At 40.7% G+C, this 16,218-nt stretch overlaps 1 protein-coding gene across 3 annotated transcripts in view; it reads left to right on the top strand.

The window, feature by feature from the left end:
* Positions 1–16,218, top strand: part of DTNA (dystrobrevin alpha) — an 86,544-nt gene that overhangs the window by 4,597 nt on the left and 65,729 nt on the right. For all 3 annotated transcript variants that reach the window (XM_018562969.1, XM_018562968.1, XM_018562967.1), the window contains exon 2: positions 2,165–2,245. In XM_018562969.1, the coding sequence (XP_018418471.1) occupies positions 2,165–2,245 (81 nt within the window). The remainder of the gene's footprint in view (positions 1–2,164; positions 2,246–16,218) is intronic.

The following is a 16,218-nucleotide window of genomic DNA, read 5'->3' as shown; positions in this document are numbered from 1 at the left end:
TATATAATCTCACCATATTGTCCAATTATCTGTGTGTGCAGCTTAAAAAATGAAAATACACAATTATGAAATAAGATCTACCATTGTGCATCAGAGCATGACACAATATTTGCATGCATTTCAACATTTAAAAGAAGGCTTATAATCGGGGGCCAGTGGCTGGGGTTTCAGGGATAAAGCAGCAGCAACAAACCTGCAATCCCAAACATTGAACTTCTCTTATTTACTCCCTTTTGTTCTATTAAATATGAAAACAACCTGTTTATCCTGACAGAAGTCCTGTGAGTGGATAACTTCCTGCGCTCTCCTCCTGTGCAGACTGTTAGCAGTTTGCATTGTTCCCAGCTATTCCTGAGGACTACAGAACCCCCCCCCCCCCATTTTTTGCAGGGGGAGATAAGTTCTGTAGTCCTCTCCTAGGGTGACAGTCCTCTCCTAGGGTGACAACACTGGTGCTCCATAGAAAAAGTATGGTGAGTGAGTATTCTCAGAAAGTCTGTTACAGTAAGATACCAAGGTGGAAATAAAGACTGAGGGAAAAAACTATTGCTGCCACTATACTTTCACACTGAAAGGCAATATAATACATGTTTGTGTTTTCGAGGGCTTTGAAAATACATATTGTGAAAAATGTTTCTTTGTTTTGCTCCATTTCATTTTGTACACCTCTGGGGATTTGTGGCTACATTTTGTAGCACTGTACAGGGAAAGATGCAGGGAACGATCAGAGGAGTCAGGAGTCTCTAGTTCAGGAAAGAACTTTTGATTTCTCTTGTTTGGTGGCCTGTACAGTAAATCTGCAGACAGTGGCATATCTATAGATCATGGTATACTAACTATAGATCATAGGGAATCACATGGGAAAAAATGTTGATGGGACCCCTTTTCCACCTTTCTCTGTGGCACCTAGCAGTGTCTACTGTGAAAATACATGTTATTGATCTTAACACAAAGTATGACGGTATCAAGAACAGGCAACCGGGAGAAGTGCCTTAGGGTACATTCTACGCCCTCCCGCCACCACAGTAAGCAAGTACTGAAAGAGGTTGTCTAGTAGTCATTAAAAATAAATCGTAGTAGCAATAATAAAACCACCGCAATGTTCTATATTATGACATTTATTAAAATGTGTCTATAGCCCAAAATTGTTTTCTAGTTTTGGATAGAATGGGGAACAGTTAGAACCCCAGCCAGGTTTTACCGCTATTTAGCACTATAAGAAGATGTGCCCTCATGTTCTGTTTTGGGGACAATGTTTTAGCACACAGGAAGTGAGTGAAAAACTGCAACAGGGAAACAGACAACAAAAAAAGGTGACAGAGGTTCTAGCATTCCCCTGTTTAACATAAAAAAGTTGTTTTTGTTTTTTTTACCTTACTTTGTTGCTGTTAGAGCATTTCCTTCACTTTCTGTTTGATGAAAAGGTTGTTCTCTGAGACAGTAAGGCGAAATCTCACTAATGGAGCCACAAACAGCAGTAAATCATGACAGGGGCTCTAATCCTTCTCCACCAATCCTTCCCCACTCTATCAAAATTTTAAAAAATGTTGGCCGTAGATACATTTTATTCCATCTGCACACAAATACTCTGTATCACTATTGCAAACTTCTTTTAACTCAGGCTTTTTGCAGGAATTATAAGTTTCAGCCTTATCAATTTATACAAAGGAGACACACAGTGAATTGTGACTGCATTAGGCAGATATTTTCTGTCTGCTGGGCTGTCAAAGAAGTTGTCAGGGCAATAAATCTACTCTGCTAAGACAGCCAAATAAGTGCTCTTTACAGCACAGAGGGGAGTCTGTTACTAGAGACAACAATCCTGATAATTCTTGCTGGAGACTTTTCCCTAATGGGCCCCCCTTCCCACCATAGGCCCCATAGCAGCTGTGGGGACTGCTATGGCTATAATTATGCCACTGTCTGCGTGTATAAAAAAAATCTTTGCTGCATCTAATAGAGCTTTCTAGCAATAGTGTTTTACAAATAAAAAAAAATGTACAAGACAGAAAGAGCAGAACAAGTACAAAAAGGCATAATTATTTAGGTATGCCTAGGGTAGCTTGATGTCTAAACACATAGAAAGAGGCATCCTGTAACAATGGTATTCTTGTGGATGTACAGTGATACATAAAATGACATCTAATATTTTATTTGTTTCCAGGGGCTCAAGATCTGGATCGCATTCGTCTGTCCACATACCGAACAGCATGTAAGATTCGATTTGTACAGAAGAAATGTAACTGTAAGTAAAATATATTACTCATTTATATCCATAGAAAGTATAGCCTTTGTATATCAAACTGTGTGGTTTACGCTATTTATTGGTGTGCTCTCTCTATATTATACTTTTAAATTTTTCTGTTCCAGTTTTTGTGGTCATTTGGGACTTTCTGCCTTAGTGATAGAACTCTCACTATTGACATAATAAAGGACTCCAATATTAAGAGAGTAATGGAGGGGGCCACTTTTGGCCACTCCTAAAAATATTAGTTGTCTGTCATGTTGATCCGTTGGTTTAGTGCTTTAAGTCACTGACCAGTAGAGAGTATGCATATCAGGAGTTCTGACTTCAGTCTGACTACTCTGGCTGCATACTTTTTTAATCCGATATAACCAGGCAACTAGAATTTCTTTAGAGGATTAGCACCAGAAGCCTCTGTTCTTCTCTCAGTACAGGTTGTCTTTAACAGGACCACCTCTTTGGCATATTCTTGGAGACTATACACTTCCAGACATCAAGTTACATTTGACAGAAAAATGCTAATGCTAGGTAACAATATTGCAGTTGTGCTGATATCGCATAGTATGCTCTGTTCACAGAATCGTTAGTTCTGTGTAATGCCTTGCACTAGATTCCAGAGAGCTCTTTACATGTATGGCAAGTGAATCCTAAATCTGTGCCTTGGAACACCTCTCTCTCTATTAATGATTGGTGGCTCTGAGAGGGTTCTTAGTACTTTCACTTAAATAAATACGGCTTTCTGCATGTGGGAGACAGCAAGGAGCCTACAGTAGACATGTTTAGGATGACTTCTCCCGCATTTAAACCTAAACAACCGGAAAGTGTTCCTATATCACCAGATAACAGTCATAGGATGGCGGCGCACTGGTGCAGGTTTGCCTGGGTGAAAAAGTTAAAATTCCGGTATGTCGATTTTGTTTGCAATTCAGGGCTTCATTTTAACTGAGGTGTGCCTGTAAGAGACATCCAAAGATTTGCAGTACATTTTAATTGTGTAAATTACTAAGTTTATCATATGACTTTTGACAGCCTAACCCCTTTCCCTGTTTTGGGCTACCCTCCCCCTTTTCCTTATGATAGATAATGTTCTATTCATATGCTTATGTGCTATGTTGGTCACACCATGTGTCCAACTCACAGATTCTATTAAATAGGCATTTGTACTGTAAACAAAACACAATACTGTACTGAAATTGATGTTATTATAAAAGGGATGATAGCCTGATCCACTGTTATTGTACAATCATGCTGACGTGATCTATGGTTTGGTATACCTACCATGCTTTTTATAAGAAAAATGAAAATCCTTTTAACAAGAATATGTTTTTAAAATATGAAATAAAAAGACCTGGTACACAATTGGCATTCTAGTTCATTCCAAAGGTGTGAGGGCTCTGGGCAGGCCACTTGAGTTCCTCCACACCAAAAATTGCCAAGCCATGTCTTTATAGACCTGGCTCTGTGCACTGGGGTACAATCGTACTGGAATAGAAATTTGCCTTCCCCAAACCACAAGTGCACAATTGTCTAAAATGGCTTTGTGTTACATAGTGGCCTTCACTGGAAATATCTCAGTTATTTGGAGGGTTGTCTGCATACTTATGGCCATATAGTGTATGTTTTAGACCCTGTTAAATAGCGCCTATGATGGATTCCATGGCAAGAGACTCTCACAAGTGTACTGTTGGGAAATTTACACTCAGGTCTAGTTGTTACACAGTTCCATCCATGTTGAGGACTATTCACACCATGTCCAGATAATCACCAGACCAGATTGTTTCTGGACCCAAAATGCATCCTAATGTATCCCTATGCTATTTCTGGCCTCTATTCACACCAGCGCAGTCCGTTCCAGACCAGACCAGAAAATACAGCTTGTCCTATTTTGTCTGGTCTGGAATGCACTGGAACGCATAAAAACGCATACAAACGCACTGGCTCACACCTGTAAGACCATTTTAAGGAAACAAATAAAAATATTTCCAAATGCAGTAAAAACGCGGCAAAACGCAATGCACTGCGTTCCAGATCTGGTCCAGAAAATGGTGTGAACCTGTCCTCAAGGTCTAGCTAAATAATTTGCATAGTCATTAACAGTAGTGATGGGCTCGGCGTGTTCGCAGCTCCACGTGGCGGGCCCGCCAGGAAGCTGACAGCGCCAATCACAGGCACGGAGACATTTCCCAATCTCTGCAGTTGCGGACCGGGATCATGTCTCAGTACCCGTGATTAGTGAGGGGCTCGGGCTGCGAACACGCCCGAGCCCATCACTAATTAACAGCAGAGTACCACATTGATTAATTTATTCATTCATTTAGTCACGAGTGTCCTGATATACTTTACATTCATTGTTATGTCCAAGCATAAGTAGTGCTTTGTAAGCCACATAAAGATTATGCTAAGGAGAAGATTGAAGGCAATGTGAGTGCTGGTAATAGAATTTTGTGTGTCTTAGATGCTGGTATTGATGTGCAAGAATTGTTGCAGCACTTTCATGGTAGATGACATATTGCCCATCAATATAATGCTTGCGGAATAGAAGAAACATGAGATTTCAAACCCAATCCCGCCCTGCTTTATCAATTGTGTCATTTGATGGGAAAACTGCATGATGTTTGTAGACTGTTTCCTCATATCAGGTAATTTAACTTTGCTTCTCGTCAGTGCATTGCTTCTTTGTATTGTTTGCACATGTTAATTAGCACACCTTGCCAAAGAGACTTTTCTAATTTGACTGACGATGAATTATGCGACCTGCTCTTTTTACTAAAGGAAGGCGTCACAATGAAAACATCACTTGGGGGCCTACTGTCATCAGCTCTTTGTTGATGCCTTTTTGATTTAAAATATTAGTCAGCTTTATGTAGTATTCTGTTTAGTACCGATCATTTACATGCAAAAGGAGTAATAATTTACTGTTTTGCCTTTGGTCTGAACATTTTTGTGGCGTGTTTAAAATCAAACTTCTTTTACAATCATGTCCCATTCCACCCTTTACATATTAAAAACACATGCATTGATGTGCATTTTTAATACACCTTGTCTGTTTTCATGCACTTTCATGTACATTGCACAACAACATAGATGAAAATGAGCATCAAAAGTGCAAGGAATTGAATGGCCCTTTTATTCAGAATGAATCTTTGATTGAATACATACTGTAACTGTATATTACACTTTTGTTGTATAGGATGCCTCCAGGTGTCTATGCTTCATTTCTGATATTTGTAGAGTGCCCTTTGAGCTTGAAGCACTTGATTTACGAATACCACTTGTGATCGCCAGCTCTAGCCAACCCCCTTCTTTCTCCTACTTCTAGCTGCTAGCCTATAACTGGGTTTGGCATCTTCATTAAAAAGTAATGAGGTGCAGGAGGGGGTGGATCAGTGACCACAGAATGTGATTATTATTTGCATATAGTACTCCCCATTTTTCCACTCTCACATTCTCTACAAGAATTCAGAGCAGGCATTCAAACATCTGGGGGTTCCTTCTACATAATGTAAGAATGGGCTTTAATAAAAGTTTATTTAGTATGTTTTGTTTTTGTTTTCCCCTGAGCTGTAACCTGTCAACTTTTAAAGTTGTATGTGAATATGACAATTGTAATGTCCAAAAAAAAATAATTTCCTTTACTAAATGCCTGTTTGGTTGCAGCGAGAACACATTCCTGAAAATGCAAGTACTGTCTCCATTACTTTTTTAGTTACCAACTTGAGTGGCCAAAAAGTTAGATGCCCTTATCTGAATATTTCTGTTCCAATTTTGAAGCCAGAGGGTTGCCTTGGCATCGAACAACTATAAGGAGCAGTCAGCAGTGGCCACCTCCATCTTATCCTTGTGACAGGTCAGCTGTGTATTCTCCAGTCTTCAGTAGATGCAGAGATATCCAGTATTAGACCGCGCTTGGCTTGCATTTTAGCAGGTTCATGTTTAGAATGATCTAGAAGTAAGGATATTGGCTACCAAAGAAATTAAACCATAGGGGTTGCAAGGTGCAGTAGGTAAAAGAGCATGTTGTCTATGCATGTCCCAATAATCAATTTAAAGTAGGGATGCCCCGAAATTTCACCTGAAAATGGCACTTTTGGCTAATTGCAGAAAGTGCCATGAAAATGCTTCTGAAAATTCAGTGTATCCCATCCTCTCTTCTCGCTGGGCGCTGGTCTGTGTGCCTTCTGATCCAGCGCCTAGCGGGGAGGAGAGAAGCTTTCAGGAAGCTGAGTGGTGCGGGCGGTGACAGCTGTCATGGTTGCAGGAGGCTGAGCTCTACTCCCGCACCTCCCGGCTTGACCTCCTGTGTCAGGATGGAGAGCGGTTCGGAGCGTTGACAGCCGTGTTGTCACCAGAAGTGGGGCTCTCCTCCCACACCTCCCGGCTTCACCACCTGTGTCAGGATAGAGAGTGGTGAGTGGAGGAGAGCATTGTGATCTGTCACAGGAGGCAGAGCTCTCCTCCTCCAACGCCCCCCCCCCTTCTGTGACAGCCGATTCAGGGTGGAGAGTGAGTATACAAACACTCACCGATCACCTAATCAGTGTGTGTTTGTAAATAACTGGACATAGAGTGCTTATTATGTCCAGTTATGAATGAATGGGAAGTGATCTCTATTAAGGATGCACCGATACCAAGTACCGTACTCAGTACAAGTACAGATACTTTTCCAGCTCCTAGACTAGACTAGAGAAACATTCAAAAGTTAGGAGGCAGCTGTCATTTGTAAGGAGCACACGGAGCTCTTGGGATTTGTACATCTCTGTTTTACTGTATGATTTTGTTTTTATAAATATAAATAAAGGGATGCAGCGATACCATTTTTGCAAGTACAAGTACTGATATTTGCCCTAGTACTTACAAGTACAAGTACTGATACATTTTTGTTTATTGTCATGTGACAGTTTTTCTAAAACAATACAGACTAATGATTTCAGGACAGTGGTGGAGCGCCAGAGTCAGGTCCCAGCTGCAACCGCTGCAACCCTGGTAGTTCTCGTCAAAATGCCAAGTATCTTAAAAGTATCGGTGCATACCTAATCTCTATATTACTTTCCATTCATTAATAAATGTGGGCATAGTAAGTACACTATATCCACAATTTATGAATGATCAGGAACACTCAGTATAGAGGATTCCTGTTCATTTATAACAGGTGCTGCACAAAAAGAGATTGTGTACTCTGTGTCCTCAATCTCTTTTTCTATTGTAAAAGGAAAATATCAGGGGTATGTTTAGACCCCTTATATTTTCCTAGAGCCCCCAACAGTAAAGTAAAAATAAGAAATAAAAATAAAATAATTAAAAAAATAATGTAAAATTAATTTACAAAACTGGAAGAAAAATATCAGTTTTGGTTTCGGTCTGACATAATTTTTATTTTCCGTTTCAGTCTCAAAATTCCATTTCAGTGCATCCCTCGTTTAAAGGAAACATTGCCATGTTTGACAGAAGTGCACCTTTAATGCAACCCTTCTTTTTGTCAAAGTTTATAGTAACTGCTACCAAATATGAATAATTCAGCTTTTAAGCAACTTGTTGGTGCATAATCGGTGGAATATGCCTAAGTCTGTCCCCAGAGACCTGGGTATTTTCCAACTGGATTGCACCATCTTACCTCTTGCACAACATAATGAATGTGAAGGCAGGCACTCATTCACAGTTCACACATCAAAGACACCTGTGGCCTTCCTATGACATACATGTGCCACTGCTCTCCGCCAACATTAGCAGCCAGGGAGAGGCGTTAGAGATAGAGATTAGGGGTTAGCTATTCTGTAATGTAGGGAAAAATACATAAATAATGAAAACAACCTCAAAATGTGTTAGCAGGCATCATCTGGCACATGCAGAATGCAGTTACAATCTTCAAAGTGCCTCCACTGTCCTTTGCAAGTAATGGATTTCAAGCATAGGCCTAACATAAACACTGCCCTCTTGGACCCCACACTGCAGTCCACTCCAAACTGCATAGTGGGATGTAATTCATATGGCATGCCAGGAAGTATCTTGAGGGGCATTGGGCACTCCTGGGGAATAGTGGAGGCTCTTTGAAGTTATTACCTACATTCTGTAGGCATTGTAGGGCACATTTCTGTTTTGTTTTTTGGTATAGGATTTATAAATTGTGTTTGTAATTAAAGTGCATATTTATATTCACCGAGACATGTGCCCATCTAAAGAAAGAGATGTTCATTTTTCCCTATGGCCAGGACAAGCACATGCACAGTATTTCAGGGGGCCACAGGATTATTAGAACAAAGGAGCACTGTGCTGGTCCTGTGCAGTGTAAAGTTCACTTTCTGCTTATAACAGGAGTATTTTACTGTGGGGCGGAGATGGGACATCCGGCTTCTAGCATATAATCCTTAATGTGACATTAAACCCTCAGATTTTTTAACATAAACCAATACTGTAATGTGTGCCTTACTGTAATCCATGGTTGTTTCCCTTCTCTTTGCTGCTCTTCCTTTTAAATCCTTATCTCTTCTCATGCTTGGGGAGAACTTCCCTTTGCAGCTGACTGCCTCTTCCTGTAGTGCTGGCTCAGGTTGTGAACCTACACACAGACACCATGTATCCATTTCAGAGACAAGGCAGTCTGCTGCAAAACAGAGCTCCCTTCTGCATGCTAGTACATAAAACAGAGCAATGCCCAGCATGAGAAGATATGAGGATTTAAAAGGAAGAGCAGCAAAGAGAAGGGAAACAGCCATGGATTACAGTAAGGCACACATTACAGTATTGTTTTATGTTAAAAAATCTGAGGGTTTACTGTCACTTTAAGGCTTCATTCACACCTATTCACCACAGGAGAAGGGGAGATAGGTGTGACAACTGAAAGCCTGCCAGAGATCTGTGAAAGATGCTCCTAACCTCAGCAGAGGATCTTCTGCCTTACTGTGTGTGGCCCTTAAGTTAGCGAGGGACCCTGCATGCTGCTGATTGTATATGGCACTGAGGCTGAGCAATCATTTATATGAGAATACAAGTTACTATTCTTTACATTACTGAGCAATAACACCCCCAACCCTCCCCGGTCCGCCAAAAAATCTTCTTCCGCGAAACTGGTGCCAAAAAGGTTGGGGACCGCTGTCGTATAGTACAGAATCATCACAAATGCTCTTCTTACATATTGTTTGTTCACTTAATATAGGCAGGACGTATCTAAACTCTATGCTTTGTGTTCTGCTGCTCCTGGTGTCATATCAGCATAATGCAACTGGGATGGAACATAACCCTCAGGATATTTACCAAAGTAAAAGTAATCCACTCATAAATATGCTAACCACATTTGTACAACATATCCTAACGTCCTAGGGAAGCAAATCCCCTTTCTAATCACAGGATTTAGCAAGCAAAACAAATTAAACAACTAATATTTTTAACAAACTAACATCTTTCTATACTACTCATATTTCTAAAGTATCTATTTAATTGGCTGTTAAATTAAAAAATATATATTTCTTAGTGTGGTTTATAATTTTTCTTAAATAAATGGACAAAGACATTTGCAGTTTTCTGCAGTAAACATATTTAGAATTACAGAATTTCTTGGTGTTGTCTTCATACAGTAAATAGAATTTGGCACTTGCATTTGCGGCTGAAAAGAAATCAGTATTAAACATACTTTAAGACTGTTGCGTAGCAGGGCAAGGTAAATGGGAGAGCAAGAATATTTACAAGATGCTCTCTGGCTGAAGTAACATGCAGTCATCTCTCTTTACTTTGAGTTTGTATGATAATCTCTCTATAGGTGCCCATACACCTTACAACCATTGCAAGACTTTTGTCTTGCGATGGTTGTAAGCTAATTAAAAGCTCGTACGATCTGCCCATCTTGGACAGGCGGATCGTACTTGCGATCATCGAAAGACCGCCCCCGTGAGGGGCGGGCTTCCGATGACCACAATGCTGAACGGGCAGTGTGGGCTTGCGCACACCGGCATGTTCGGCATTTGTCTCCCGAGGATGCCACAAACCCGCCGAGAATCGTACGATCCTCGGCGGTTTTTCAAACATGCTCGTTAGACAAAAGACGTGCGACCGTACAGTAGAAACGGTCGCACGCCTTCCATACACCTTGCGATTATCGTACGATCGTGGGATTTCCTTTCGTGAATAAAAGCATAGATCGCTGTGTTTTGCCTTCAATGGCCCATTCTGGTTTTACTTCTCTATAGTCACAGCAATGTAACCTGGTGAGACGGAACATGTAATTAGTGGCTTCATCAGATACTTTATCTGGCAAGTGATGATGTGCAGCTTGCTGTATGGCATGAATAGCATTCTACATGTTTTGTTACCTGTGCAGATCTGCTGAAAGTTCATTAGGAAATAATTCTGCACCTTGCTCTCTGAAAAGATTATTTAAAGTAGTATTAGGCCTTGTTCACACCAAGCGCGGAGCAGATCCAGAGCAGAGCAGTTACAGACCGGATCAAAACTGCCTCCAATGTATTCCAATGGTATTTTTTGCTCCAGTTCACATCGCAGCGTGCAGTTCCAGAGCAGGTGAAAAAACTGCAGCAAGCCCTATTTTACCTGCTCTGGAACACATGCAAACGCATTAAAAAACGCATGCAAATGCCTGGAACACACTGAAAGCCCATGTTAAACTTTAAAAAAATGTATTATTTATTCTTAACCAAAAACAGCCCAGAACGCATCAAAAATGTGGCCAAAAACGCGACACAACCCACTGCACTGCGTGTGCAGAAACCTGAGCGGACCTGCTCTGCATTTGATGTGAACAAGGCCTTAAACTCTCAAATGTTTTCTCTATAATAAATCCATATCAAACAAATGTTCATCGCCAGGAAAGTATTCATACATCCAAATCAAATATACATTGCCCCGCAAAGTATTTCTTTATATTTTCACCCAAAACGCTTAGGGCTTGTTCACACCAAATGCAGACCAGATCTGCTTGATTTCCTGTACACGCAGTGCAGTGTGTTTTATACCGCATTTTTTGCCGCGTTTGTGATGCGCTCAGGGCCGTTTTTGGTTACAAAAAAAAATGTACATTTTTTTTTCGTTTAAAATGGGCTTTCAGGGCGTTTGCATGCGTTCCAGAGCAGGTAAAATAGGGCTTGCTGCAGTTTTTTTTACATGCTCTGGAACTAGAGCCCAAAATACCATTTGAATACATTGGACGCAGTTTGATCCGGTCTGTAACTGCTCTTCTCCTAGAATGTGCTTGGTGTGAACAAGCCCTTAGTCATCTTGTTTCCAAACAGCTGACTCCAGAACTTCCTGTCCAGTCCAAGATCATAAGGGGCAAAACAGTCTGTCCATCTACTAGCTCGGAGAAGGGATCAAGGAGCAGAGGATTGGATTGCCCTGCTGTGTCTGTTTATGGAACAGTGTCCATATATCTTGCAGCACTCCTTACCGGATGTGCTCGTAATGATTGAAATTTGAATAAAGAGGTCACCAGCACACCCGCAAAAGAATTTCAAAGCAGTGCAAATCTATTTTATCCATAGATGTCATGCAGGGTTCCATCATCAGGCTCAGCGATGACAATATATGATAGAACCACAGCCTTTATATAAACATACACAAATGAAGAAAACCATATAACAGCCCCACACCCTCTGATGTCACAATGATGTCATATTCCAGCCATTAACAGTACAAATGTACAGTTGAATAAATACATAATGTAGACTCAAACTACTTAAAAGAGTTGAATCCATAAATTTGAAAAAATATTGGCAGGAGTTGTTAACAAGAGACTCACCGATCTGTTTATGGAGACACACACACTGCTTACCAGCACACACAAGGGAGCAACCCTAAAACAGGACATCAGCGCCAGTGCTCAGGGTAGCTGGTTCTGCAGGAAAATACTTTAAAACACCAAGATGCAGCATCCATTGAGTAGTGATTTAAGTATTTCACATAGCTTAAAAGCCTTTTGACTTTAATATCACTTTAACTTTCTGCCCAGTACAAGATTACAAGGGAGGGCCCAGTCTCCAGCAGCTGTTTATGTACTAGCATGCAGAAGGGAGGAGCAGGGAAGTGGCTAGCCTTGCTGTGACTGTGTGTTTCTGGGGACACACTCACCTGAAGGGCGGCTTCATAGAACCCTGCAAGGGAAAGGAACCACCCCAAAACAAAATATTAGGGCCAGTGCTCAGGGGATCTCAAGGGATGAACTGATTCTGCCATTAGCTAAAACATTTAAACATCAAGGAGCAGCATCAATTAGAAATGCTTTTAAAATTTGACATAGCCTAAAAACCTTTTGACTTTGGTATTACTTTAAGTACAGCAGCAGAGCCATGCAATATTTCTTTTTGCTCCTGGGCCAAAAAGAAAGGGGAAGGATTACCAGAAAGGGAATCTTGGCGAGGCTTTGATCGCTATACTAAAATAAGGGATACACCTCTTGTTTGTTGGATTTGTGGTGGTAGTTACTTTTAGCCCACCTCCCCTGACTGGTTATACTTTCTGAAAAGCCCGGAATAGTGTTTTTTATTTTACAAACGCATGCCCAGAGACATCTAGTGGCTGAACAAAATCATTATATGCAACAGTCATTTAATAATTTATTTCGTAAGACTATTAGCTTGTTAGGATAGTGTATCCTGTGTAAAAGAATATTTGCAGTTTAATGATTGATTTGAACCCTGCAGGAGGTATTCAGATCTTCAGCAGCACAGTAACATGTTAATTTGCACTCTTCATCGAGATAGAGCAATGTTAGGCAGTCTTGATGAATCACTGGTGCTTCCAGTTAGTGTCGTTACATCACTGCCCTTCATTAGTCTCCTGAGTGTTCTTCTTCAGAGGTACGATGCAGGGAGTGGGATGATCAGATGTGATTATTATGCTAACCATGCACGGTATAAACCGTTGCTCTGTGACCTTATGTTTCATGAGCTAACACCTTTCATTGTGTATGATTTACAGGAGCCTTTACTGCCAGGTGTGTGCTAATCTGCATTTGACATAATGAATAGCAAAATCATCGACATTCTATAGACTTATTTATTTGAGCTGAAGATTATAATAAACTGCTGAAATGTTAAACTCTTTCTGTTCCAGTAGGTTATGCATTACACGGTTATTATTATTTTCTCCAATTAGCTTGTTATACATGATAGTCTTGTCTAACAAGCTCATACTGATAGCAACTGCTGTCAACTGCAAACTATAGGCAGCTTCTAATTGTAAGAATAAATAGCAGTGTAAAGGGGACAAACTGAGGGACAGTTTTTTAAAAAAGTGCATCAACATACAATGTAGGGCTGCAACTAACGATATTTTTCATAAGCGATTAGTTGGTCAATAATTTTTTATTAATTAATTAATGGGATAAAAAAAAAAAATACCATCCTGAATTTAAAATAAAATCTACAAATGGAATGTTACAAACATAAAGTTTACTTCAGCATAGAACTGCATACACATTTTTTTTTGCAATTGCACCCCACTGGAACGCACAGTGTTGCGGTACCACACAGTCATTGAATGGCACTGCAACGCACCTCCTGCACCAGAATTTGTCTGGCCAAAACTGAAAATTACTTTATTATTTATTATTATTATTGGGGTAGCTTTATTTCTTAACTTTTTTTTACTATTTTTAAAATTATGAATTATTGTATTTATTTATTTAATACTTTACTGTTAGGGGCTTTGGGTACATATATGGAGTTTAAACAGACCCCTGATATTTCCTTTGTGCAATAAAAAAAGAGATTGAGGACACATAGTCCTTAGTCTCTTTTTCTGCAGCCGGAGCCCCAGTGAAAAGGAAGCACTCTGATAGAGACTTCATGTTCATTCATAAATTGGGGAGATAGTATCTGTTTACTATGTTCACAATCACAAATAAACCGGAAGTGACGTAGAGCACTTCCTGTTCATAATTGGAGTCGCAGTATCTGAATACTATGTCCTCAGTTATTTACAAACATCATAGTAATCAGTACTGATCACTGCCATGTTTGAATATTACAGGGAGCAATCAGCAAATATTTAACATATTTATACAAATATTTAACATCCTGTTGATCACCCCCCTGCTCCTGATTTGTTCCTGTTACTGCTCTCTCCTCCCTGCTCTACATCATGAGGTGGATAGGCTCTGTGTGTCCGCCGCATCCCGCTGCCTCTCCCTATACAGCCGGGGGTGAGCAGTGAGGATCGGAGGGTACACAGACTGCTGCCTGCAGTGGGGAGGAGAGAGCTGTAGAGCAGTGGGAGCAAAGCTGATATAGCAGCGGCGCGCGCGGGGGGGGGGGGGGTTGGGGGGGGGCCCTGGGGGAGCTCTCCTCACCATTGGGCACTGATCCCTGCTGCTGCCAGGAGGGGACACAGAGCCAATGAAACACTGGCTCCCAGCATGGGGGAGAGAAGCAGGGGATCATTGACAACGATTCTCACTATTGATTATTATGGATTAAATCGATTAGTTGTTTCAGCCCTAATACAATGCCTTGAGATCTTTAACAAGTTTACAAGTGATAATGAAATCTGCTGGAACAGTATAAACAGGGTTCAGTGGCGGACCTAGGGAACAAAGGGCTCTGGTGCAAGATTATTTTTGGGCCCCCCCCCACCACAAAAAAACACACAAACCCCTCCTAACCCATATCCCCTTTAGCAACCACAAAACACTGCTTCTTCCAGGTCCCGCGTTGGACCTTTGGGCTATCTGCAAAGACGTATGTGCACAGGAGTTACTTTGTCCTGGGCACCCGGCTCGATTCCCAGCACACTGCAGATGCCCCGGTTTAGTACACTGCAGGGCGCATGCACCCTACAATGTACTTAAGAGATCAACATTCCTAAAAGTTAGAAGCAGCTGTTTTTTGACAGAAGAGCCCTGGCTATTCTGCCAGGAAATTCTAATTTCTAGCAGTTTTTTGAAATATTTATGCCTACTTCCATGCTTTAAGAAATGTATTATAATAACAAACCTATGTAGGATCAACAGTTTATAAAACAATCTTACAGGGGAAAACAGGAAATCAAAAGTAATGTCATTTTTGTTGTTGTTGTGCGCAACAACAAAATGACATTACTGACATTGACATTATGTAAATGTTTTGTGTAACTGAAGGTCAAAGGTTGACAGCCACGGTCATTCTCCACATGCGCCAGCGGTGCATGAATGAGTCAATCACAGGGCCAACATGTGCATCAATAGTGTGAAATCTCTGAAACTACACATTGTTGAAATTGGCTTGTCAGCCGGGAGTGGCCAATAGGTTGCAATAAAGCTGTACTCATGTACACATGTAAAAGTTATACAAACGTTACATGGGTACAACGTATGGGCAGGTTCTTGTTGCCAGCTTCTACCAGCACACACTTATGTTTTACTTATTTTGTGTTTACCTGAATGAGCCCTAACACATGTTCTTAGGATTGTTAATGATCACATTTACAGTGTATGAATAATAATAGTAACAATAATAATGTGAAAATGTAGACTGCTGTGGTCATGCAACATTACTTTGGGAGGGGGAGGGGCTGAAGAGACACACATGGGGGGTAATTAATTAAGGCTTTGGCAGCTGTCATCTTGGGCTTCATTTGCAGTATCCAGCTGACGTTAGTCCAAGTTTCTGTGTTGAAATGTAATGTGTTGCCCACACAGAGACTAACAGAATGGAAATATATGCAGAGGTGTTTTTTTTATGTTTCCATCTTTAATGAGCTTCCTGCAATGCATTCTATCAAATTGGATAATTAGCCCATGACCTCTTTATTCTATAGGATGCAGCTGCTACTATAAAGTGGGATGTGTGTACATTGTCTATAGAACACAGCATCCAATAAAGGTTCCCCATTGGCAGAAAAGGTATTCACATTGTCTAGTTTAGTGTTCGTTCTGTAGTTTGATGTAGGTAAAGTCAGTGCCGCACTTGTCTATGTTATTTGTCAGTTCTGAAATCTTTCACGTTCTCTTAACTTTCAGAATCTATTCATTAGTATAACTCCACTGTCCGTAA

Source organism: Nanorana parkeri, unplaced genomic scaffold (assembly GCF_000935625.1).
Source record: "Nanorana parkeri isolate BGI_ZX_2015 unplaced genomic scaffold, ASM93562v1 scaffold617, whole genome shotgun sequence".
Classification (NCBI taxonomy): domain Eukaryota; kingdom Metazoa; phylum Chordata; class Amphibia; order Anura; family Dicroglossidae; genus Nanorana; species Nanorana parkeri.
Note: the sequence above shows the minus strand (reverse complement) of the source record. Positions and strands in the feature narration are given on the sequence as shown.